Consider the following 26412-nt stretch of genomic DNA (forward strand, 5'->3'; position numbering starts at 1 on the left):
TCAATCAACTATGGATCAAAATTACTGGGAGAAAAAAATGTGTCTATTCTGAACATGTACAGACCTCTAAGTGGTGTAGTGTAGCAGCTGCTGTCACAGCTGTTCTCTCCGTCATTAGAGATGATTTAAACTCATGCATGTGTGTCCAGCCTGCAGCCCATGGCTGCCTATGCTGCAGGATAGCTGTGGATGAGTTCCATCCAACACAAAGTCAGAAACCTGAAGCATTAGGAGATTTTTAATTTTTTAAAATTCTGTGTTTTGTTTTGTAACTGTGTGGCTTTGAGGACGACAGTGCTATATTGAAATATCAGAAGGTTGACGTGTGACTCGTGCAGGATGATTTGCAAAGGTTGTATGCAAATACTATGATCATCCACGGGATTTGTTTGGTTTGGTTTTGGTTTTTTGAGACATGGTTTCTCTTTGTCGCCCACGCTGGGCTGAAACTCACTCTGTAGACCAAGCTGGCTTCAAACTCAGAGATCCACCTGCCTCTGCCTCCCAAGTGCTGGAATTAAAGGTGTGTGCCACCACCTCCTGGCCATCCATGGGATTTTATTTCCAGGGGTAATGGTGACTTGGCACCAAAGGGTAACTATTAGTATTGAAGCTGAATTATGTCAAGTTAATGCATATTTGTTTATTACTCGTTGGTAATTTTATATATGAATATAATATATTTAAGTCATAGCCATTCATCCTCCCCTTCCCCCTTCATCCCCCTTATAACTTCATGTCAAAGTCCTTTTTTAAAATAACCTATCAAATCCAATTAGTGCTTCCTTCCTCCCCACATAAAAATGTGCCTAGATGAGGGAAATTCAAGAAAAGAAAAAGCATTATAGGGTAAGACCTTGTAAAGCAGCTAGAACATTGTACTAAATTCAACTCTAAGCCTCCAGTAGCCGAAGAAGTATGGGAACCATCTTTCTAAGATTCAGAGTGCTCAGACAAAAATGACAAAGTTTTCAGGAAAACAACTTTTTTTGGTATTACACTCTGAGCAAAATGTGCATCCATGAAAGATAGACTGTGTGTAATACAGAGCAGGAATCTGGCCCACAATTTGCTTTTGTAAGTAAAGTTTTATTGGGAAAGAGCCTCCTCCCACCCTGCCCTCTTTTTTTTTTTTTTTCTTAAGACGTGGTCTGACATAGCACATCCAGTCTGGCCTAGAGCTTGCTTACCATGTAGCAGAGGATGGTACTGATCAATTGATCTCCTGTCTCTGCTTCCTGAGTGATGGAATTACATGTGTTCATCACTTTTTGTGCCCAGCACTTTTTGTTTTCTAAGGTTGGTTGGTTTTTTGTTCACATATGGCTGCTTCAGTGTTCTTGTGAAGGTTGAGTAGTAGTGACAACAGAGATGCCGCTCACTGCTGTCTGAGGTTCTGCCCTCCCACCAGGTCCCACAGCTGTTTCGCCCCAAAGAAATCACTCAGAGGTCTACCTTGATCATAAACTGATTGGCCCATTAACTCAGGCTTCTTATTAACGCTTATAACTTATATTAACCCATTATTCTTGTCTATATTAGCCACATGGCTCGGCACCTTTTTCAGCAGGGTAATCACATCTTCCTTCTGTGGTTGAGACAGGACTCAGGAGGAATGGGCTTCCTCCTTCCCAGAAATCTCCTGTTCTCATTGACCTGCCTCTACTTCCTGTCTAGTTGTCCCACCTATACTTACTTCCTGCCTGACTACTGGCCAATCAGCATTTATTTAAAACATAATTGACAGAATATAGACAATTGTCCCACACCAGTTCGCAAAACCCTATGTGCTTATTATCTGGAAGATTTAGTGATGAATGCTTAGCCACACTTCTGCTCCCCAAGCAGCCCCATGAACGGGACCTAGGAAGCAGGCCCTGTGAGCTACTCTTAGGTGTTCAGTGCTGGGCCCAGTCTCCCTTACTTATTTAGCTTGTTCTGCTTTAGTGTTAGAGTGTGGTACCTGTCCTAAGCCTTCATGGTTGTGCACAGGTGGTGAGTGGTTATTGCAGGCTGCCTCTTGCGGTACTTCCTCTGGGCGTTTATGTCACCCATGGAAGCCCACATAGTTGGCTTTTTCTTGTTTTGTTTTGTTTTGCTTTGCTTTTTAAGTCATTGAGCCTTGCTTGCAAGAAAGCACAGTGGTTCTTTTGGAGCCAGAGCATTTTTTTTAATCTCCTGGAACAGCTGGTAATATCTAGAAGTATTTTTGACACATCTGTGGCTAGTATTACGGGCATCTAACGTGGGAGTGGGGCTGCTGCTCAGCATCCTACAGCGCACAGGCCACCCTATGACAAAGACTCGTTTGATCCCAAGTGACAATAGTATTGAGATGACAAGCTGTTTTAGAAACAGCAATATTTACATCATCTAACAAGATATCTGATAATACAAGGCTCTGTCTGAAGGATGTATTAAGAACTGTCAGTTAAGGCTTTTATTCTTTTTTAGAAGTACTCTGAAAGGCGTAGCCATTCTTTGTAAACATTTGTCTTTGTCTGCAGCAGGGATTTTAGGTGAGTGTGGCCTGCACATTAGGACCCTTAAAGGAAATGAGGCAGGTAGACTACTTTCCTGAGCAGCCTCCTCAGCAGGCTCAGTGAAATCTGCCACTTGGGGGCTGGGGTGGGACTAATCAGGAAACTGTGAGGGATCAGCATTTTTAGGTGGAGCACCCACTGAGATGGGGTTTTAGCCAGTGAGATAAGGACAACAGAACTCACAGTGCTATACAGATAAGGTTATTTGATTGGAAGGGTAGACTTGGTGAACAGTTGGTGTTGTGTTGAGATCACAAGTCAGCTATATGTTCTGTAGAGTTCACAGTGTGATAGTGCAGAGATGTTCACGATTTCAGAGTAGCAGGGTAGCAAGGTTGGAACTGTTTTTTTAGGAAGATGCAAATGGGAGTGGCTCATAGGTGGTTTTCAGGAAAAGGGATGCTTTTGTAGTGCCAGTTAGGATCCTGTCCAGCCTTCTCAGATGGAGGGGGAACCTGGCCTAGTGCATGGAATTTCCCAAGGGGAGGACAGAGGACTAGGCCTCTCTCAGGATGAAGCTAGAGGAGAGAAGTTACAGATGCCTCTGAGGTTTGAACCTGGGCTGTCAGAAAGCTGAATGCAGCACTGACAGATCCAGGAAAGGGGTGGGAAGGCTGAGTCATCGTGGATGGAGGTCCCTCCTAGGACACCAACCCTCCTCTCAGTCTTCTTGGGGGTGATTTTGACTTCTGTGCTTTGACTTTTCTTTGTTTTGAGACAGGGTCTCATTGTGTAGCTCTAGCTGACCTAGAACTCTATGTAGATCAGGCTGGCCTCAAACTCAGAGATCCGCCTGCCAACAAATGCTGGGATTAAAGGGGTGCACTGCTTTGCCTAGCCTTCTGTGTTCTTTTTATGGGGAATTTCCTTTGGTGTCTGCCAGTTTTTTGGTTTGAATCTGGCACTGAAGTGGTTGCTTTGGTTTTAGGATTATTGTGATTGCCTGTCCTCTGTCTGCCTTGGTTTAGAGGGTGTAAATCCTTAATTTCTCTGGCAAGGCAATGCACCAGGACTGGGTTTGGTCCCTAGACTCCTTTGACTTTCCCAACAGGGACCAGTGGGGACTGAGAATGGGAGGAGTGGAACAAACCATATGTGTAAATAGCTTTAATGTATGTGAATGAATATCTGTCTAATGTTTGTTGACTTAATACACCGGGATAGTTTATTTACTGTTTCCTTTGATTAATTTTAGATCTCTCTGCTAATTTTTTACCCTTTTGCAGGCATCTGTGGACCAAACAGCTGCTCTGGTATCGGATGGTGCCAGTTTGGGGGTCAACACATGCCAGTCCCTGGATAGAGGTAGCAACCAGACCCTTGGGAACTCCCAGAACATAGGAGAACAGGCCTTTCCCTCTGCAAACTCTGACTGCAGGTGAGCTTCAGAACGACAAACTGACGGTACTGTTGGTTGGGGCAAGTTCAACCAAGAGCACAGAGGTTGCAAGTCCAGAGCTCTGGGTCACGTTCTAGCTGCCACAGATAATATGTGGGACCCTGAAGGGGTCAGTCTTTACAGCTAAGTGGCAAGGCGGGAGATCTGTGTTCTCTCAGTGATGCAGAAAGTGTCAGACATGATGTCAGTCCTAGTCATGATGGTGCCCAAAGCATGGCGCTTTGCACAGGATGGCACGCAATCAGCAAGGAAATGCACTAACACTGGGTGAGTCACACACTGTGGGTGAACGAGGCCTTTCTCTTCCTGTTCCTAAGAATCCATAGGAGAAGGGTACTGCCTGTTCCTCATTTGCTTAATAAATATCCTGGCTTTTTTTTTTTAAAGTCAGGGTCTCTTTATTATGTAGCTCTGGGTGTCCTAGAAGTCACTAACTACGTAGACCAGGCTGACCTCAAACTCTACACACACACACACACACACACACACACACAGAGTGATTTTTTTTTTAAAGGTAAAAGTATTTTTTAAATTTTTTTTATTTTTTTTATTTTTTAAATTTTTAATCAGGATCTAGGCATGTAGTGCACACCTTTAGTTTCAGGACTTAGAAGACAGAGGTTTGTGGATCTCTGAGTTCAAAGGCCAGCCTAGTCTACAGAGTGAATTTCAGGATAGCCTGGGCTATACAGAGAAATTCTTTCTTGAGATCCTCCTCCACCCCACACTTTTTTTTTCAGTCAGGGTCTTGGGAATACACCTCATTTGGTAGAGTGCTTTCCTAGCACGCATGAAGCTCTGAGTTCTAGCCCCTGTGTTTTCTTAAATTAGGCATGGTGTCACGTAGCTATAATTCCTGCACTTGTCAAACAAAAGCAGGAGGGGCAGTTCAAAATCATTCTTGGCTACATAGTGCGTTTGAGGTCAACATGGGGTGTATGAGACTTGTCTCAAGGGAAAAAAATGAGAAAAAAAAAAAAGACACCCACCCACAGGGTAATTGTACATGTTTATGGCCCTAGGTTTTGATGCCATTGTCAGTTTTGAGAAATGTTCTTTCTTTCTTGGCTGTGGGTGGCAGGTCTACTTACTCTGTTCTTCGTGCCTCACTGTACTGACTGAGCAGACTTAGCTATATGATCTGAGAAACTTGACTTTTACACCGCTTTCCCTGAGAGCAGACAGTGCTCTTGGATGGATACCCACGAGTTGTGGTCCCTGTCGGCAATCTCTGATTTTCCTTATGCCGTAAGCTCTGGACTGCTTCTGCCTCCACTGCATCCACCACTGAGTATTCATTCTGGCTAGGAGAGGTGATGCTTGCTCAGTCCTGACTTTCCTGCTCTACCTCTCTCCCTGCTGCCTTTAGTCCTGGCCATGCAGGAGATTAAAGGGCTGCTCAGTGTGCGTGAGGAGAGTATAGCTGTGTGCTTCCTCACTGCTTAGGAGGGTAGAGAGGGAGGCTTTTGTCTGCTTTTGGAAGAAAAGAAGGCCTGGAGTGTAGGCTAGAGGTGAGAAGACCTGTGAAAGCAGGGCCCCTGACCGAAAGTGATACTGTGTACACTCCTTGTCATGGTAGGAACTTAGTAGCAGTGGATTCAGCTGTATTGGGAGAAGCTGAGTTCCCTGCCTTTGAAGGTGTTCGCAAATGGAAGGCCTTCTCTTGACTAGACACTTGAACTCAGATGCAAGATTTGAAGGAAATTCTCTTCAAAGGCTTTTTCTAACCCCGAGATTTTGGTTTTAGGTTTTTATTGTCATGCTGGGGATTAACACAGGGCCTGAGAATCTGAAATGCTGCCTTGAGTCCTGAACCCCCTGCCTCCCAAAATAAGCATCCAGAAGACTGAGGAAGAGAAGAAAGGGAGGAGTTTCTGATTGAGATCCATAACTAACTAGTTAGGTTGGTGGGGCCATTCAGCTGCTGAATATTAATCTCTTACCTCTTCACCCCCATTGATATAATAGATCTTCCCACGTAGCCTAAAGTGATCTCAAACTCATGATTCTCCCAGCCCAACCTCTGGAGTGCTGGGATTATAGGCAGGCGCCACCACAGCTGTCGCAAGCATGTTTTAATCACTGTCACCATCAAGGCAGAACTTGGGCAGCAGATGGTGTAAAGAGCAGGACTTTGGGAATGTGACTCACTTGAATGAAATCTGGATTCCAGTGCTTCCCAACTCTTTGACCTTCACTAGTTCGTTTAGCTAATCTGACTCGCTTCAGTGTTGACTACATTTTAGGCACCACGTATATCAGTCTTGTGCCTTGTTTTACATATGGTAGCCCCACACTATCCTGAAAGACATGAACAACACTGTCCCTGTTTTCAGGTAAAGAAATAAAAATCAAGAAAATCCAGGGGTCCTACAGCTGATTAGTGATAATTCTTAAGTTCTTTCCTGTAAGTTCTCAACAAAATTATCATGCTGCAACTCTTTGATTGGCCTAGGCTAAGTAACATGTGAGAGGCTGCAGGCAAAATCAGAGCAGCCTAAGTCTTGTAGGAAGCAATATTAATGGAGGTAAAGATGTGTCTCTACTTAGGAGCTGTCATGCTCTTCAGAGGACATGAGCTGAGTCCCAGTACCCAGATTAGGTGGCCCAGGGCTGCCTGTAACTCAGTTTCAGGGGATCCAGAGTCTTCCTCTGACTTCCACAGGCAAGAATATAAATAAAAGAATAAAAATGAAAGAGAAATGTAATTGAGGGGGAGAGGTTTTTTTTTAAAGGGTGCTATGTTTAGATACAAAATTACTTTTGCCCTTTTAAAATGTGTATACATACTTTGGGAAGAGGAATGCATTGTGAACTAGCCTCTGGATATAACAATCTAGAATTTTCCCTGACTGTCTTCAGTTTCAATACTTTCCTGGTATCTGACTCCAGAAGAAGCAGAGGTAATGTGGGCTAGTTTCACATAGAGGAAGAACACTTGTTCACCACAGCCCACAGCACTGAAACCAAAACCCACTCTTGTTGCTTTGTTACATTCTGTGTCACAGCTCTCAGCAGCACGCAGCAGGCTCTCTGACATCATCCTCTACCCTGGTGGAGATTCTGGAAGCCATGAAGCATCCCTCGTAAGTGACTAGGCACATTTATGAAGCAAGGGCAGAAGGTACCCGAGGGAAGGGTTGCTGTGATGGTGTGGGTGGGTAGATTTACACCTTACTCTGCCACTTACTATCTGTGAGATCTGGATCTGGACAAGTCACCTGACCTCCCTGAGCCTCTGCTACCTTGGTTATACACTGAGATTTTGTTTGTTTGGTTTTTGTTTTTCAAGACAGGGTTTACTCTGTGAAACAGCCCTGGCTGTCCTTGGAGATCGCTCACTCTGTAGACTAGACTGCCCTTGAACTCACAGAGATCTGCCTGGGTCTGCCTCCCCAGTGCTGGGATTAAAGGTGTAAAATGAGATTTTTTTTTTAAAGTTACATGTTATGTACTGATTTGTGAGGAGCTGTATGCCACAGTATATATGGAAGTCAGAGAACAACTTGCAGGAGTTGATCCTCTCCTTCCAGATGTGGCTACCGGAAATTGAACTTAAGTTGTCAGGTTTGGTGGCAGGCACCTTTATGTACTGAGCATTTTACCAGTCTTTACCATGAGTTTTTACACACATGATTAATGAAATGATTAAATTCTTACATGAAGTACCTAGTATAATGCCTGACAGATGAAGCTCTTTTATCCTGTCATGGAGATTTCCCTCAGCCTAGGAGTTCTATGGAGAATCCTCCCTTCAGACGGTACATGCTCTTGTGGAGAACCTTTACGTCTCATCTTTTCTTTTTCCTTATTGCCGCTGGGCACGTATTTCCTGCTCGCTCATGGAATTCAGGACAGGAGTCCAGCTGCTCTCTGAGCAGAAAGGCCTTGCACCCTGCTGCTTCATCAGTGCTGAGGTGGTGCACTGGCTGATGAACAATGTGGAGGGGGTCCAGACGCAGGCGATGGCCATCGACATCATGCAGGTGAGACAGCGGGGATGGCTCATGCCCAGATCATCGTAATGAGGGTCTGTCACGGAAGTACTCAGCCATGACAGTAAAGAGGCGGAGGCCTGTCTGGGGCTAATGAAAGGACAAGTCTCCTTGCAGGGATACTTTGAAGACCTTAGGGTTAGCCGTGGTAGCACAAGCCCCCAACAGCACTGAGAAAGTGGAGGCAGGAGGATCATAAGCTAGAAGCCATTCTAGTCTACATGGTGAGACTCTGTCTTAGAAATGTATAAACATGTCACGTGCGCGGACGCATGCTTTGACTTTAAAATCTGCCAGGATTTATTGTCTGCGCTGACAAATTTTGGACAGTCTCTATGTTCTTGTCCCTCGGATAAATGTCTATGAAGGACTTCTTTCCTTTGTTTTTTCCTCCCTCCCTCCCTCCCTCCCTCCCTCCCTCCCTCCCTCCCTCCCTCCCTCCCTCCCTCTCTGTCTCTATTGATTTTTTTTTTTTTTTTTTTTTTTGGTTTTTTTCGAGACAGGGTTTCTCTGTGGTTTTGGAGCCTGTCCTGGAACTAGCTCTTGTAGACCAGGCTGGTCTCGAACTCACAGAGATCCGCCTGCCTCTGCCTCCCGAGTGCTGAGATTAAAGGCGTGCGCCACCACCGCCCAGCCTCTATTGATTTTTCGAGATAGGGTTTTTCTGTAACTTTGGAGCCTGTCCTGGAACCCACTCTGTAGACCAGGCTGACCTCAAACTCACAGAGATCCACCTCTGCCTCCCAAGTGCTGGGATTAAAGGTGTACTCCCCAGCCCCAAGCCCAGTTTTGTCCTGATTATGCCTGTGTGTCCAAGTCCCAAGGCTGAATTCCAGGTTCTACATCAGAGGCTTCTTCACATAGTACAAGGCACCAGACTTAGGAGTCACTTCATCTCGTGTGTTTTGTGCCTGGATGGGTCTCCCCTAAGTGCTCATTTCCATATACACATAGTAGACACATAGGATATTATTGCCAAGTTCAACTCACTGTTGAGTGAACTAAGCAGAGGAATGAATTAGGTCAGGTTGACTGAGCTGGTTCTAGGTGTCCTGTCCATACTGAGGTTTATAGTAGAAAGCCGGATAGTTTGTTGGCCAGCTGCCTTGTCATCACTGCACTGGAAACTTAATAACTATCTGAATAAGAATGTGGCTGTTGTTTCGCTCTTTATAGGCCTTGACACGCTTTTTTACATAGCTTTTCCCTGGTAAACCCCGTCTCCTTGAGAATATAATCTTCTTATTGATAAAGTGAAATGCTGCTATGCCAATTTAAGTGAAGTAAACTGGAAGTACATATACCAACATGGATAAATGTCAGAAGCACGCTATCAATAACAAGTTGGTAAAATACAAGGATTATTTAAATTTAAAATACTGTAAAACACCTCATTCTCATATCAACACATATCTATATAAAACCTTTTTAAAAATATGCTTTTCAAAAATATTTAGACACATAAAATAAACATAAAGTAACAATAACATAAAATAAACAAGTCTTGGGACTGAAGAGAGATGGCTCATTGGTTCAGAGTTCTTATTGCTCTTCCAGAGGACCAAAATTTGGTTCCCAGCATCCACATCAGGGGGCTTGCAACCACCTATGACTCCAGCTCAAGAGGATCCAATACATATAAATAAATCTTTAAAACAAATAAAACAGAAAAACTTAAATATTAAAAACATGCTTGAGAATATTGCTTGTATTATTTCCATTGTGTATACATACCACATTTCTTTATGCAGTTCTCCATTGGTGGACACTTCATGTGTCTTTAACTCAGCTTCTGTGAATGGCGCTGCAGTAATCATTGCTGTGCAGGTGCTATGCTGTGCTGCCTTGGGGTCTTTTGAGAAAATCTCCACAAGTGGTGTAGCTGGGTCATATGGTGGACCCTTCATACGGATTTCCACATGGCTGGAGTAGCTTTCGTTCTCCCGGCAGTGTATAGGGTCCCCTTTGCCCTCATCTTTGTCAGCGTTTGTTACTTGTTTTATCAATTTTTAATCTGTGTTTTGTGTGTGTGTGTGTTAATATATGTATGTGTGCTACATGCGTGCAGATGCCAGAAGAGGGTGTCACATCTGGAATTGGGGTTACAGGTAGTTGTGAACTGCCATGTGGGTGGTGGGATTCAAACCCAGGTCTTCTGCAAAAGCCACCTTAACCACTGAGCCATCTTTAGAGAACCTTTGCCTGTTTTTCCTTATACTTGTGATTTTTTTCTTAAGATTTATTTCTTCTTCTCTGTGTGTCTGTCTGTCTGTAGGCAGATGTATGCAGGTACTCACAGAGGCCAGAAGAGGGTGTTAGGTCACCTGACATGAGTGCTAGGACTGAGCATAGGTCTCTCCGCTCATTACCTCCTGCCTCTGCCTCCCCAAACCCTGGACGGCAGGGGCGTGCACCAGACCTCCTCATAAAGACTGCCTGCTCACCAGGGCAAGGGCACCAGACCTCCTCATAAAGACTGCCTGCTCACCAGGGCAAGGGCACCAGACCTCCTCATAAAGACTGCCTGCTCACCAGGGCAAGGTGGACTCTATACCTAGTTTTTGTTGTTTGTTTTTTAATGTAAAACATTTTATGTGTCTGGGTGTTTTCCTTACTGTATGTCTGTGCACCACATATGCACCTAGTGTCAGTGGAGGCCAGAAGAGGAAGTCAGATCCCCTGCACCTGGAGTTACAGGCAGTTGTGAACTGCCATGTGGATGCTGGGAACCGAACCCCAGTCTTCTGAAAAAGCAGCCATTTTGGTTTGGTTTGGTTTTGGTGGGGGTTTTTTTGTTTGTTTGTTTTGTTTTTGTTTTTCGAGACAGGGTTTCTCTGTGGCTTTGGAGCCTGTCCTGGAACTAACTCTTGTAGACCAGGCTGGCCACCACCGCCTGGCTACACTTAACCATTCTTAACAAGAGCCATTGGTCTCTACAGCCACTCCCCATGTAGTTTTAATTCATATTTCTCTAAACATCTTTTGACATTTATTGGCCATTTTGTATTTCATTTTTTGAGAATTCTCTGTTCATTTCATTATTCCATTTATTGATGGGGTTGTTTTATTTGTTGTTGTCTATTTTTACCTTTAGTTCCTTTCAGATTTTAGATGTTAGTTCTCAGTCAGATGTGTGATGACAAAGGCTTTCTTCTGTCTGTGGGCCGCCCCTTCACCACCGTCCCTTTGCTGTGTAGAGGCTTTCTAGTGTTGTTTGTAGTTCCATGAGGTTCTAGTGTCAGTTGTTGGCATTATTTGCTGAGTCTGTTTCAGGAAGTCCTCACATATGCCTAGCTAGATCTTAGGTATTTTCCCTGCCTTTTCCTCTAAGAGTTTCAGAATTCCAAGTTTTGCTTTAAAGCTCTTGACCCATTGAGAGTTTTGTACAGAGATAGGAATCTGCATGAGGAGATACAATTGTCCCGCACTATTTGTTGAAGACTATCTTCAGTACATTTTGTTTGTTTGTTTTGCCATCTTTGCAAAAATCAGGTGACTCGGCCGGGCAGTGGTGGCGTGCGCCTTTAATCCTAGCACTCGGGAGGCAGAGGCAGGCGGATCTCTGTGAGTTCGAGACCAGCCTGGTCTACAAGAGCTAGTTCCAGGACAGGAACCAAAAGCTATGGAGAAACCCTGTCTCGGAAAAAAAAAAAAAAATCAGGTGACTATAACTGCATGGGTTTCTATTTGGACCTTTTATTATATTCCACCGATCGGTGTTTTCTTGTGCCAGTGAGGTATGACAGTATAACTTGAAGCCAGGTGTGGAGATCCCTGTAGCATTATTCTTCTTGCTCAGGATTACATTGACTGTCTGTGCTTCCATATTTCCTAATTCTGTGAAGAATCTCATTGGAATTTAATGGGGATTGCATTGAGTCTGTAAATTGCTTTTGGTAAGGTAGGCACTTTTCATATTAATTCTTTTTTTTTTTCTTTTCTTTTTTTTTGGTTTTTCGAGGCAGGGTTTCTCTGTAGCTTTGGTGCCCGTCCGGGAACTAGCTCTTGTAGACCAGGCTGGCCTCGAACTCCCAGAGATCCGCCTGCCTCTGCCTCCCGAGTGCTGGGATTAAAGGCGTGTGCCACCACCGCCCGGCCTTAATTCTTGTAATCCATGAGCATAGGATTAAAATTTATAAAATGAATTTGGTGACATATTTCCTTTTTTGTTTTTAGGAATGGTTTAAGACTCACTGTTTCTGTTTCTGGGTGGTGGTGGTACACGCCTTTAATCCCAGCACTCAGGAGGCAGAGGCAGGTGGATCTCTGTGAGTTCGAGGCCACAACTCACAGAGCTAGTTCTAGGACAGGCTCCAAAGCTACAGAGAAACCCTGTCTCGAAAAGGGAACAGGGCGGGGGGGGGGGGGGGGGGGGGGGGGGGCAGGCGCACTGGTATTAGTTCTTCAAAGGTCTGGTAGGTCATATCAGTGAGTCAAGATGACCTTGAGCCCTCATCCTCCCGCCTCCACCTTCCCAGTGGGATTATAGGGGTGTGTACCACAACTCACTTTCCTTTAGGTGTCTCGGGAGACATTCCCTCAGATGAAGAGGAACAGACTGCCTAGCAGAATGTTAAATTTATTGAAGTTAGATGGTTATCTACTTGGAGTTTTTCTCTACTTTCTGTATGTTTGAAATGTTTGATGAAATACATTAGTTTATAACTTGGAACAGGTTCGTTTTCATATAGCACATTCTCAATGTCTAATGGGGACCAGAGGTGTGACCTCAGTTCTCTGGTCACTTCCTGCCTTGACTGCTAAGAACAAGCAAGGGTTGCCTCTTTGAGATGTTACCTGTAGAAATTTCAGGTTTTCCTTGTCTCTCCTAGAAAATGCTGGAAGAGCAGCTCATAACACATGCATCTGGTGAAGCCTGGCGGACCTTCATCTATGGCTTCTATTTCTACAAGATAGTAATGGACAAAGAGCCCGATCGAGGTCAGAGCCAAAGCACATGCAGGGGCGAGTACTTTTCCTAATCTCTCACATCTCCATGCATCCTGAGCTCCATGTGTGGCTTTGTGTTTTCAGTTGACACCGACAGCCTCTTCCAGCATCTGTACATATTTACGCACGGCGGAAGACCATGCTGTTTATGTAAAAAGATGGTTTATTTAGCTGAGAGAGAGAGAGAGAGAGAGAGAGAGAGAGAGAGAGAGAGAGAGAGAGAGAGAGAGAGAGAGAATGAATTCAGGTACCTTCGGAGGCTAGAGGTGTTGGATCTTCCTGGAGCTGGAGTTATAGACAGTTGTAAGACCTCTGATTTGGGTGCTGGGAACCAAACTAGGCTTCTCTAAGAGCAGCATGCACTCTTAACCACACATCTCTCTAGTCCAGACAATGTTTTTATTGAGGACAGTGTTATTGTTAATGGAAAATAAACCTAAAAGAGGCCAAGGTAGGGGCTGGAGAGATGGCTCAGAGGTTAAAAGCACTGACTGCTTTTCCAGAGGTCCTGAGTTCGATTCCCAGCAGCCACATGATGGCTTACAGCCATTTGTAATGGGATCTGGTGCCCTCTTCTGGCAAGCAAGCATATAGACAGAACACTGTATACATAATAAACTAATTAATTAATTAATTAATTAATTAAAATGTTTAAAAAATATTTTTTAAAAAAGAGGCCAAGGTACTTGCTTTTTTTCTTCCTTTTTTTGTTTATTGTGGGTTTGTGATTTTCTTTTTGTTTTTGTTTTTGTATTTTTTTTTTCTCCAAAACAGGGTTTCTCTATGTAACAGCCCTGGCTGTCCTGGAACTCGCTTTGTAAGTCAGGTTGACCTTGAATTCACATTGATCCGCCCACCTCTGCCTCCCAAGTGCTGGGATTAAAGGCATAGCACTACTGCCCAGCAAAAAAAAAAAAAAAAAAAAAATTGAGACAGCGTTTCTTTGTGTAGCTTTGTAGCCTGTCCTGAAATTCTCTCTGTAGACCAGGCTGGCCTGAACTCTCACAGATTCACCTGCCTCTGCCTCCAAGTGCTGGGTGAAAGGCGTGTACCACCACCGCCCAGCACAATTTTCTATGGATCCTATGTTGGTGCCGTAACTTGCACCTTGCCTCCATTCTTGTGAGTGGCTTTGATGACAGTGTGGTGGGCTCCAATAGTGCTTCATACTTACTGGGCTTACACTTCCCACATACTCCTTCAAGAAGACTACCAAGTCTACTTTGTTTTCCAAGACATGTTTTAAATAGTCGTTCTTTGGCATGGTTTCACATATACCCTCATATTACTTTTAATAATTTAACTTTTCTTTGTGTGTGTGTATGGTGTGTGTGTGTGTGTATGTTTATATATGTACCCCATGTGTGTGAAGGTGCCAGCAGAGACCAAAAGAAGGTGTTGGATACCCTGGAGCTAGAGTTACAGGCAGTAGTGAGCTACCATGTAGATGCTAGGAACTGAACCCAGGTCCTCTGCAAGAACAGCCAGTGCTCTTAACCACTAAGCCATCTCTCTAGCCTCTTCCCTTATATTCTTTAAATCATCCCCAAATCATTTATAATAACTGATAGTAAGACACTGCTGTATTGTACTATATTGTTCAAGAAACAAGAAAAATTTTGGTCATATTCAGTGTAAATGCTCTCCTGCCCCCCTGCAATAGTTTCGTGTGTGTGATCAAGTCTGTAGCTGTATATATAGCTCATGAGTTCAGGAAGCTAACTGCATGTGTTTGCCTGTTTACTGGTTCTGGGATCGAACTCAAGGCCTCTGCACATTGGGCAAACATTCTGCTACTTAGCAACACTGTAATTTCATTCCTTTTTAATGAGAAAAGGGAATTCTCCAATGGGGAACAATTTCTAACATAATTTCTGGCTGCCATGGCTCTGGAGGCACCAAGGATTCAAAGCAGCCTTCATAGTGTGTGAATTTCAGATGCTTGGGGACTGGTCGGAAGAGACTGACACATTGTGGTAAATCCCTTCTTTATCTCTGGGTCCATACATGATATGGTATAGTTAGTGACATTCACTGTGTACTTTTGTTAATTTAGTATCGATTTTTACCTTCTATTAGAAAAAAGAAAACTAAAAACCCACAACTTTTTATTTCCTGAAATATTATAAAACTGATAAGATTTTTAAAATTGAATTAAATCTTATATAACATAAAATTAGCCTACATAACAAAAGCCACTCATAGTATTGTGCAACCACCACCTCTTTCTTGTTAGCTTTGACTGCCCAACTCCTCCCTTTCCAAACACCCCCTGAAAAAGCACTTACAGGTTTTGTGTTTCTACAAATGTCATATGTGTGGTGACATAATAGGTAGGCTTTATACCGCTTCCTTTCACTTAGCGTAGTGTTTTATGGTCTATCTGTATTGCGCCGTGTGTCAGTCAGAAAAGCAGCGTTGTGACGGGAGATCCTTTACTTCCCCTGCTTTTCCCAGTGGCTGTGCAGCAGCCCACTACTCCCTGGCACACAACAGGAGTGGACGACTTTGCCAGCTTCCAGCGCAAGTGGTTTGAGGTGGCCTTTGTGGCCGAAGAGCTTGTGCACTCTGAGATTCCTGCCTTCCTCCTGCCCTGGCTACCCAGCCGGCCAGCCTCTTACGCAAGCAGGCACAGCTCCTTCAGCCGAAGTTTTGGAGGACGGAGCCAGGCAGCTGCACTGTTGGGTAAGTTCTCGACCAGGTTGGAGTCTGGGAATAGCAGGTGGTTGGGGAAGGGTAGTCACTAGATTTCTAGCATGTACAAGAACCTACTCAGAACCTCCAGAAAATTGTTTATTTGAGAGAGGGTCTTACTGTGCGGTTCTGACTGGCCTGTCCACTTGCCTCTGCTGGATTTAAAGCAGAGGCTCTTAACCTGTGGGTTGTGACCCCTTTTATAGGGGTCACCTAAGACCACCAGAAAACACAGATACTTACATTAAGATTCATAACCATAGCAAAATTACAGTTATGAAGTAACGACAAAACTAGTTTATGGTTGGGGGTCACCATAGCATGAGGAACTGTATGGTTTAAAGGCATGCATGCACCACCATGCCTAGCAAGAAAAAAATACGTTTCTAAGTAAAAAACAAGAGTAAATTAAGGTATCTTATGACTGGGTGTGGTGGGCTTTCTTTTAATCCTAGTACTTGGGAAGCAGAGGCAGGAGGATCTCTGTGAGTTCAAGGACAGCCAGGACTGAAAAGAGAGATCTGTCTACACACACACACACACACACACACACACACACACAAACAATCTTTCTGGCCAGATGTAGTTGATGGTACAGATCAGTAATTGTAGCACTTAAGAGGCAGAGAAGCAGGGATTGTGAGTTTGAGGCCATCCCAGGCTGCATAGTAAGACCCTATCTCAAATAACTAACCAATTTATTTATTTGCTAAATAAATAAACGGGGCATAACCTCAACATTTGAATTGTTCCTCAGAAAAAAAACTAAGATTTCTTATGGAAGAGAAACACCTGAGTTTCACCATTGCCTGTGATTCGGTTGGGTTTTATTTGTGTTTTACTGTTGTTTGGGGGGTAGCTTTTTGTTTATTTGCTTGTTCCCTTTTTTTAAAACTTGTGATTCTCCTTTGGAGGTAGCAGCAGAAAGCTGTTTTGAAATGCCTAATGTTGATGCATAGATCTTTGCCTTGGCCTGTGGTGGCTCCCACTTCCCATCCTTATCCTGTGTCACTGAGCTGGGAAGCTACAAAGCCACCTGAGAGTCCTGCAGATGCAGTACCACACGCCTCCCGCTCCGGCTCATGCGCAGGCCTTCTTCTCAGGTCTCGGAGTCACGAGAGACTGTTGCATTCCTCTATCCAAACTGAGCCCTGAACTTTTTCCAAAGCATTCCTGATGAACATGGAGCTAACTTCTTTTTGAAAAATTCCTTCCAACTTGGCACTCGCTGTTGAGAATTGCTTCACTGTGAGGAAACCCTGATTGTGAGGGCTCAGCTTCAGTGTTCCTTCTCCTCTAGCGATACTGATCTGCTCTCCTAGGTCATTAATAGCCCCCTAGAATGCTGAGCTTGTTTCTCTTCTGGGCCTGTGCATATTGATTAGACTTCCCATGGAGCTGGCTGTACCTTTGTCCATACTAAAAGCCTGCTAAGCCGGGCGATGGTGGCGCACGCCTTTAATCCCAGCACTCGGGAGGCAGAGGCAGGCGGATCTCTGGGAGTTCAAGGCCAGCCTGGTCTACAGAGCTAGTTCCAGGACAGGCTCCAAAGCCACAGAGAAACCCTGTCTCAGGAAAAAAATAAATAAAAAAATAAAGCCTGCTAGACACATCTGCATTGTCAAATCTTACCCTGGAAACACAAAGCCAGTGATAGAGTAATTTCCACTTGGGTGCCCCTAGACTCGCCTGTTCTGAACTTAACAAACTTGATAATAGAAGATGTTCCAAGTCACTGCTAAGGTTTATCACTTGCCTTTGGTTTTGTGACAGAGGTCTTTTTACCTGGAGGAATAGATACATAGTGTGCAAGTCCAGAGAACACAGCTTTCTTTGATGTGGACTGTTGAGTAAAGGGTTCCTGAGAGTGTCATAAATCAGGAACATGAAGTCCAGACAGAACCTGGCTTTAATGAACATTTTAGTATCAGAGTGACCAGTAAGGGGACCAAATGTGCCTCAAGTGTCCGCCAAGCCACAGATAGGCCTCACTTTGAGCATTAGTGAACCTCATGTCGTAAGCTGGAAGGCAGGCTTAATAGGAACAGAGAAAAGAGGAGACACAAAATGACCAGAGGAGAAGACAGCAAGGGAGTCTGTAGCCCTTTCTCAGCCCGTGTTTCCTGGCTGGGCTGCCGTATCTGTGTGCAGACAAGGAAGCAAGGTTTTCAGAGATATGCGAGCGTGGCTGGAATCGCAGGAGCTTGACCCTTCCAGCTCCAAATCAAGAATGTTGCCCATTCTACCTGTTCTAGTATCGGGAGAGTATCATTCAGTGCCCTAGCTCATGCTCTCCTGCCTTCCAACAGAAGCTCATTAAATTTGTTGACTTAGGAGCAGAACCCAGAGCCTAACTGACTCTTTCAGAGAAAGAAAAATTGTGAGGAGTAGGGATATAAGAGCAGATCCTGACTTATAGAAAACCTGGTGTGCTGAGTGTGGTTGGTGTCCACGAAGGTCACAGCCCTGACTGACATGTCTGCAGTAGGATAGGCTTCATTGTGAGCTCCCATTTACTGAGAAAATACTTTAGGACTAAGGCCTTCCTAGGATAAAAGCAGAAAAGTCATGCTTCCTCCTCGCTGTGGTCTAGGCTGTTTTTCCCTTGTTCTGTTTGTGGGTCACTGATCCTGAAGATCTTAGGTATAGCCTGGTTGAGTGTCTGAGTTTATGATCCTAGTTAAGAAGACATCTCTCCCTTGTACAAGAAGGGATGGCTTGACTAAGGAGTCAAACTGCTGTATAATTGGCTAAATCTGGCTTATGGTTTGTTTATAACTGACCCTTCTACACTGTTCTAGATTTGCATGTGTGTGTGTGTGTGTGTGTGTGCGCGCGCGCGCACACATACATGGAAGCTACAAGAGGACACTGGGTATCCTTATGTATCACTGTGTGACTCTCCAGTCCTTTGAGGCAGGTCTGTTGCTGGGGCTTGTGTTTTCTCAGCTAGGCTGGAAGCCAGCAAGCCTCAGTGATCCTCCTGTCTCTGTCTCCTTTGGAGCTGGTTACAAGTATGTGGGGGCACCAGATTTGTTATGTGGGTACTGGGATCTGAACTTCAGACTTCATTGATTATGCAGCAAATACTCTTAAGTGATAAGCCATTTCTCCAACCCCCAGATTGTGTGTTTTTTTTTTTTTTTTTTTTTTTGGTTTTTCGAGGCAGGGTTTCTCTGTAGCTTTGGTGCCTGTCCCGGAACTAGCTCTTGTAGACCAGGCTGGCCTCGAACTCAGAGATCCGCCTGCCTCTGCCTCCCAAGTGCTGGGATTAAAGGCGTGCGCCACCACCGCCCGGCCAGATTGTGTTTTTTTGAGATAAGGTTTGACTATGTAGCAAGATGTTCTTTAACATTTTTCCTGCCTCAGCCTTCTGAATGTTAACATTATAGGTTTAAACTACCATGTGTGGCTATAATTCATTTTCTTAAAAGGACTTTTAGCTCTCCAGCACAGCTGAACAAAGACTCCCCATAGGTCCCCTGCTCCTCGCACACCCAGCCTCCTTCACTGTCAGTCCCCACCAGAATGACATTTGTTCTGATCCACAAACCTACATGGATGCACTATCGTCACCCAAAATCCATGATTTACACTTGGTATTGTATTTTCTGTGGATGTGTATAAATTTAAGGTGGCATAATATACAGAGTAGCTTATCACCCTAGAATTTCATCTGTTTTTTATAAAGTTTTATTGAAACATATCAAAACCCATTCTCATATTATCTAACAGCAAGCAGAACAAGATTTTGTGGACTCCTAGATTGTTAACTAGTGATTTTCAGAGATAGGAAGCTCTATTGAACACTCCTGCAGTTTCATATTTATGGTGCTTATTCATTCTTCTACATTGTCCCACTCCTATGCCTCTCTGTGTGTGTCCCCACCCCCTGCTGCGTGCTCACACAGCTGCCACTGTCCCAGAGCAGAGGACTGTGACCCTGGATGTCGATGTGAACAACCGAACCGACCGGCTGGAGTGGTGCAGCTGTTACTACCACGGAAACTTCTCTCTCAGTGCAGCCTTTGAGATCAAGCTACACTGGATGGCGGTGACTGCCACAGTACTCTTGGAGATGGTGAGACCATCACCTTACTTTAAGGCAAGGGGGTGCTCTGTAGAGTCTCCTGTCGCTTTCACATAACCTTTGACCTTAGGATAGCCTTAAAACATTAAACATAGGAGTGCAGAGTTTAGATTGGTGTTTCTTTGCCTTGGCATTACTGACTTGGGGCCAAATAATTATCTGTTGTGAGTGATGTCGTGCCCATTGTAGGTTGTTAAATAACATTCTGACCTCTACCTATTGAATACCAGTAGCACACCACTGGCTGTGCTAACCAAACATTTTCCAAAACTTGGAACCACTGGTCCAGAGTGAAAAGCAAATCCCTTGTGTCCTGGGACTTCCATCTAAAAGCAACCACTATATCCATGTTTAAAACACTACGTGGGGGGAGGGGGGGCTGGAGAGATGGCTCAGAGGTTAAGAGCACTGACTGTTCTTCCCAAAGGTCCTGAGTTCAATTCCCAGCAACCATATGGTGGCTCACAACCATCTATAATGGGGTCTGGTCCCTCTTCTGGCCTGCAGACATACATGGAAGGAATGTATAATAAATAAATAAATAATTAAAAAAAAATAAAAAAAAAAAAACACTACAGGGTTTCTGTGTATGTATACAAGACGGGTGGTAAGCTGGCCATGGTGGCTCACCCCTAAAGAAAAAATGTCTCAGCACTTGGGATGCTGGGTTAAAGGATCACCACAAATTCAATGTCATTCAGCTACATTCTTACATCTCAGATTAGCCTAGAATTCATGCTGAGGACACATTTATGCTCACATGCTGGATACATAGTATTTACATTGTGTTTTTTTTTGTTACTGGTGTATCTTCTATACCAAAAGAAATAAATCTGCCTTGTTTTTTACTTGTTGCATTTAATTTTTTTTACCTCATTGTTTTTAATGGCTACAGAATATTCTAGTATTTATTTATTCCATAGTTTGCCTCACCAATTCCTAGTTGGCAAATAACACATTTTAACTTGCTGTTCCTCGAACAAGGGTGAGTTTGTCTTCTGGGGCATTTGACAGTATCTACAGATATCTTTGTCAACCCCACAACAGGGGGAGAGTTGGATGTATTATTAGCATTTAATGGACAGCAACCAGAGTGTCCCTCAATGGAGTCCCTCAAAGAAGTAACTGACCCACAGTGTCCCAAGTGTTAGCTGGCCTTGCCTGTCTTCTTTCTGCTAGTCTATCTTGGTCACCTGTGTATCCTGTGCTGTGAAGCCAACGCAAACACAGCCCATCCCCAGCCAAGGCACTCCTTAGCTGTCAGTGTCTTCTCAGAGTCCTCCTTAGCCATCACCACAGCCTGCTCCTCCCTTGATGCTCACAAATTCAGCCCTCCAAACTAGAGATTTTGGCTTTACTTTTGTGTTTTGTTTTTTTTTAAATTTTTTAAAAATTTTACTTTGTCATTTTGTGTGTATGGGTATTTTGCCTTCATGCATGTCTGAAAGGCCTGAAGAAGATGTTGGATTCCCTGAAACTGGCGTGCTGGGAATCAAATGCAGGTCCTCTGGAAGAGCGGTTAGTGCGTTTAGCCACTGAGCCATCCCTGCAGCTCCTGACTATTGCGTTTGTATTCATGTCTCTGAAGGACCTAAGAGTAGTTGTCTTCTGTTTTTGCATGTATGTAACATTTACGTATGATGTATGTCTAAGTGTTTTCTGGTGCATGCATGCATGTGCAACAACCACACATGCAGGAGCACAGGATTGCAGACCCATGCTTCTGCCCAAGCCTTTGTAAAAGTGGGTCCCAGAGCCTGGGGAGATGATAGCTCAGAGGTTAGCACTGGAGGCTCCATTCCTAGCACCCATGTGGCAGATCAGAACTGCCTATAACCCCAGTTCTGCACACACATATAAAAATAAAAAGAGTCTTTGATGTGTGCTCTGGGTATTTAAAATCAGATTCTCATGTTGTATATTAGATACTTTACCAGCTGAACCATTTACACAGCACCTTTTAAGTTTTTAAAGAATTATTTGTTTAAGTCAAGTTATGGCTAAACTGTATCTTTTTTTTGTTTGTTTGTTTGTTTGTTTGTTTGTTTGTTTTTCGAGACAGGGTTTCTCTGTAGCTTTTTGGTGCCTGTCCCGGAACTAGGGAACTAGCTCTTGTAGACCAGGCTGGCCTTGAACTCCCAGAGATCCGCCTGCCTCTGCCTCCTGAGTGCTGGGATTAAAGGCGTGCGCCACCACCACCCGGCAACTGTATCTTTTTTACGGATGGGAATCTTGATATAGTGCCTAGAACCCTGGCATAAGTGGTCATCCTGCCTTAGCCACCCAAGTAGTTGGGACTATGAATATGTGCCACCACCCTCAGCCTGTATCTCTCAATGCTTGACTGAAGAAGAGGAGCCCAGAGTTCAGACAAGCCTGGGCAGCATTCTGACACCCTATCTGAGAGAAAAAAAGGAAAAAAAAATGGATGTCGCTCTCATCAGATGGCACCTGTATGCCAGAGCTACATCCATGAATTCTTGTTTCTTCTGTTTGTGGGGTGGGGTGTGCATTCTCAGGAGGGAAGCCAGGACCTCGCTCTGGATGAGCACTCCCATCACTAGCACACACTTTTAGCCTGGGGTTTCTATCGTGAGGTTTGGGATGGGAGTGTATTTTGGTTTTTTGTTTTTTAATTTACCTGTATATGTATGGACCATATGGTCACGATGTGGAGGACAGGGGACAAGTGAGGGAGCGGTTCTGGCTTTCCACTATGTGGCTTCCAGAGATATAAAGCTTAGGTCATCAGCACTGATGGCAAGTGCTTTTATGAAACACTGAGCCATCTCACCAGCCCACTGGTTTGGTTTGTTTGTTTTAAATATCCATTTTATGTTTTTTTAAAACATATTTTAAAAAACCTTACAAAGTCCCCTGAGGAAACATTGGTTGTTGTTTACAGGAACTCTGGTTTTCAGGAAGATAGTTTTGGGAGTTCCCAAGAGTGTACTCTCCTGTATGCAAGAGCTGGTCACTTTGGCAAGAAGCTGCTACAGTCATTTCCCACCCTACATCAAGTATCAGTGGGTTGTTTTCTTATTTGATACACTGAACTTGCTACACAACAAAATAGGAAGATTCAGCCTTTGTCCTGTGACCTTGCTTCTGATATTTCACAGAATAAGGAGGGTGTTAGCTATCATAAGTTAGTTCCTTGCAAAAGAAACTGAAGGTGAGAAGCTTGGGCCAGAAAGAGGAGCTGAGTGCTCATTCAGTTTCTCTAGCGCTCACCAGGAAGCGAACTGTACTTGTTCCTGACAGGGCTGGCTAGAGCCAGAGATTGTGAGTGAGCGAGCATGCCTGCTGGTGCGGATGCTGCCACTCCGGCAGGGCTGCTCTTTGGAGGCATTTTCTCTGATCTAAAGGAACCTGGAGATGATACTGTTTTTGTGCTTCCTTCCAGGTCCAAGGTTGGCATCGAAAAGCTACCTCCTGCGGCTTCTTGTTAGTCCCAGTTTTGGAGGGTCCTTTTGCACTGCCCAGTTACCTCTATGGTGATCCTCTGCGGGCCCAGCTCTTCATCCCACTCAACCTCAGCTGCTTGCTCAAGGACGGCAGCGAGCACCTGTTCGACAGTAAGAGCTACTCCCTTCTGAAGGGGCTATCTCCCTGAGTCAGACCCCCATCCCAAGAACAGCCCCCTGTGCTCTCTCATAAGTAGAATCTAGATGGAAAATGGAGAGATTAGTAAGAAACAGAAAGCAGAAGGAGACTGACCATCTAGAAAGAGAAAAAGGACGAATGGGAAGTGGGATGAGAGAAAGGAATGAGGATACTTGTATGAAATGTCATAATGAAGCCCATCACTGTCCAGTGAACATATGCCTGAGAAAAGGAAACCACAGACTGGTTAAGGGCAAAATAATCTGGGTTGTAAACAGAGGTTTCTCTGTCCCACCCTGTCCTGTAGCTACTTATAAATAATCAGTCAGAGGCTTAATACTAATTACAGGAGTTTGCCTATAGTTCAGGCTTATTACTAACTAGATCTTACATTGAACTTAACCCATTTCTATTAATTTAAGTATTGCCACATGGCCGTGGCTTTTGCCAGTCTACTGACAGCTTGTTTTTGCACAGCTGCTTGTGTCTCCCTCAACCCTGCCCTTTTTCATCCCAGTTTGGCTTTTTCAACTTGCTATAGGCCAAAGCAGCTTTTATTATCAACCACTGAGAGCAATATGTATTCACAGTGTACACAAGTATTATCCCACAGCACTGGGCTTTTGCCCTGGATTTTTTTTTTTTTTTTTTTTCCCGAGACAGGGTTTCTCTGTGGTTTTGGAGCCTGTCCTGGAACTAACTCTTGTAGACCAGGCCAGGCTGGTCTCAAACTCACAGAGATCCGCCTGCCTCTGCCTCCCAAGTGCTGGGATTAAAGGCGTGTGCCACCACCGCCCGGCTTTTTTTTAATTTTTCAATTTCATTTTATTTTATGTGTGTGAATGTTTTGCCTGCATTTATGTCTGTGCGCCGCATGTGCACCTGGTGCCCACAGAGGCCAGAAGAGGGAGTTGGATCTCCTAGAACTACAGTTCTGGATGCTTGTGAGCCACCCCGAGGGTGCTGGGAACCAAACTTAAGTCTTCTGCAAGAGCAGCCAAGACTCTGAACCACGGAGCAGTGACTGGGTAATCTGGGACAGATTCCTTAATGCTTCTGAGCTTTGATGTTTTTTCTTGTGTATGCTGGCTAGAGCCTATCTGCCAGCTCTGGAAGGCCAGGGTGAAGCCGGCAGTGGGAGAGAGGTTTGTGCACTGTCCATCTCTACCCCATTGCTCTGCCATGTCCTGTGTGTTCTCAGTCACCTCATCACCTGCAATGATGGTTTGAATTTGAGGAGAGCCTTTGGCATGCTAGTCCATGCAAAAAGGCCCTAGAGAGGCCATCAAAAACCAAACAGGAAGCATTGCTCTACTGTGCAAAGCTGGAACCAGCTCTGTAAGTCCCAGGTTTCCTGTGTGTATCTCCAGCGCTGGATCTTGAGGACTCAGATTAGACCCCATCCTTCTGTGAGGAAGGGAGCACAGGGAGCCTGATGTGCCCTTTACCCAACTGGATGTTAAGGGCTGGAGAGATGGCTCAGAGGTTAGGAGCATTGCCTGCTCTTCCGGAGGTCCTGAGTTCAGTTCCCAGCAACCACATGGTGGCTCACAACCATCTGTAATGGGGTCTGGTGCCCTCTTCTGGCCTGCAGACATACACACGGACATAATATTGTATACATAATAAATAAGTAAATATTTAAAATAAAAATGAATATCTCCTAAAAAGCTCTCCATTCGTTCAGGATGGCATTTTCAAATGCAAAAGGCTGCAGCTGATGCTCATGTGCCAGGAGTTATCCGACAGAAAGATTATAAATGTGAAAGACACAGCTTGGGTGTAAGAGAAATATTTTCTTCCCACTTGCTTGTAAGTTTGTGTTACACTAGACGGCAGAGGGTGAGGAGGGCTTCTAGGTAGGGCAGGCTAAATATAGTAATCCTGTGGTTTCTAGTTCCAACAGTCTGTTCTCTCCGCTTACAACGCAGAAGGCATTTTTTTACCTACGCCCTGCGGAGTCCCTCTGCATTGACAGCCAGAGATTCTGAGCTGCATAGAGCTTACATAGTCCCTTTGCACACATAACATTCTGTCTGCCTCACAGCATGGCTGAGGAGGACCATTTGTGCAGTCCCGAAATGGGAGTGGTTATGATCCTTCCAAAGTTTTAAAACCAGGAAGCTCCCTGTACTGTTGTCAGTATCTTGAGAGGCTACAGTCACCTTACAGCATCCAGAGATGCTCTCCTCATTGTAACAGGATTGCTCTCAGGGCTGGCATAGAACTGATGGTTTCACTGCCAATTCTGACCTGGTCTTCTAAGCCATCAACTTCAGTTGGTTACCATGGTTACAGAGAAAAGTCCTAGTTTAAAGGAATAAGGACCCAGATCTAAAATTCAATTTTCTAGATTCTGTGTCTCCTCTTTTCTTCTTATCTCCACTTCTTGTAGCAGTTGAGTCTAAATCTTAAAATCTGGCACAATTGTGGTGTGTGTGTGCATGTGTGTGTGTGCGCACTGGCTACATGTGTGTTTGTGTCTGTGTGCCTATATCTGTATTTGTGTGATTGTGTATGGGTATGTGTCTGTGTTTGTGTGTGTATCTGGTTTTCTGTGTGTGTGTGTGTATGTCTGGGTGTCTGTGGGGTATGTGTATGCGTGTGTATGTATCTGTAGTTGTGTTGGGGGGAGTGCGGCTCCAATTTATTTGAAATAAAGTTCTAATTATGGACAAAGTAACAAAGCCACTGCATCCCTAGTCTCTGGGTTGTCTATACTGTTGTGGGGACGCTCAAAACATCCATCCAGAGAGCAATCCAGCTCTGCTTCCTGTTGCTGTGTGGCAGAGTGCTCAAACTTCCCCCCCTCTCTGCATTTGGTCCTCAGCAGCTGCCGTGTGGAAGAGGAGACTGTAGCAATCCAGTCAGTGATGGAGGAGCAAATTCTGCTCTGTTCTCCCCTCTGCAGCTGATGACTTCTCAAGAATTCATTTTATATTTATTTGCTTTAATTTCTCTACCTCTAAAATAGAGCTTGTAATATTGTCTTTCTTTACAGGGAAATGGAAGATTAGTGATATTAGAAATATGGGTGGACATTATTTTTAGAAGTAGCTAATGTACATTCCAGATTTGTGTTCAGTATACTTTCAAAGCCAGGTCTAGTGGTGAATACCTGTACGTAGAGGCAGG

The 26412-nt window shown here is 44.4% G+C and overlaps 1 protein-coding gene across 11 annotated transcripts in view; it reads left to right on the forward strand.

Moving 5' to 3' along the window:
- Window positions 1-26412, forward strand: part of Depdc5 (DEP domain containing 5, GATOR1 subcomplex subunit) — a 126056-nt gene that overhangs the window by 93480 nt on the left and 6164 nt on the right. For 9 of the 11 annotated variants that reach the window (XM_057771395.1, XM_057771394.1, XM_057771400.1 and 6 more), the window contains 7 exons: window positions 3770-3921; window positions 6951-7028; window positions 7796-7928; window positions 12770-12878; window positions 15345-15572; window positions 19493-19662; window positions 23078-23249. In XM_057771395.1, coding sequence (XP_057627378.1) covers window positions 3770-3921; window positions 6951-7028; window positions 7796-7928; window positions 12770-12878; window positions 15345-15572; window positions 19493-19662; window positions 23078-23249 — 1042 coding nt within the window. Of the gene's footprint in view, window positions 1-3769; window positions 3922-6950; window positions 7029-7795; window positions 7929-12769; window positions 12879-15344; window positions 15573-19492; window positions 19663-23077; window positions 23250-26412 lie in introns of those variants that run through there. The other 2 variants (XM_057771402.1, XM_057771405.1) reach the window with 2 other exon arrangements.

The sequence above is a fragment of the Chionomys nivalis genome, chromosome 6, assembly GCF_950005125.1.
Source record: "Chionomys nivalis chromosome 6, mChiNiv1.1, whole genome shotgun sequence".
Taxonomy (NCBI): domain Eukaryota; kingdom Metazoa; phylum Chordata; class Mammalia; order Rodentia; family Cricetidae; genus Chionomys; species Chionomys nivalis.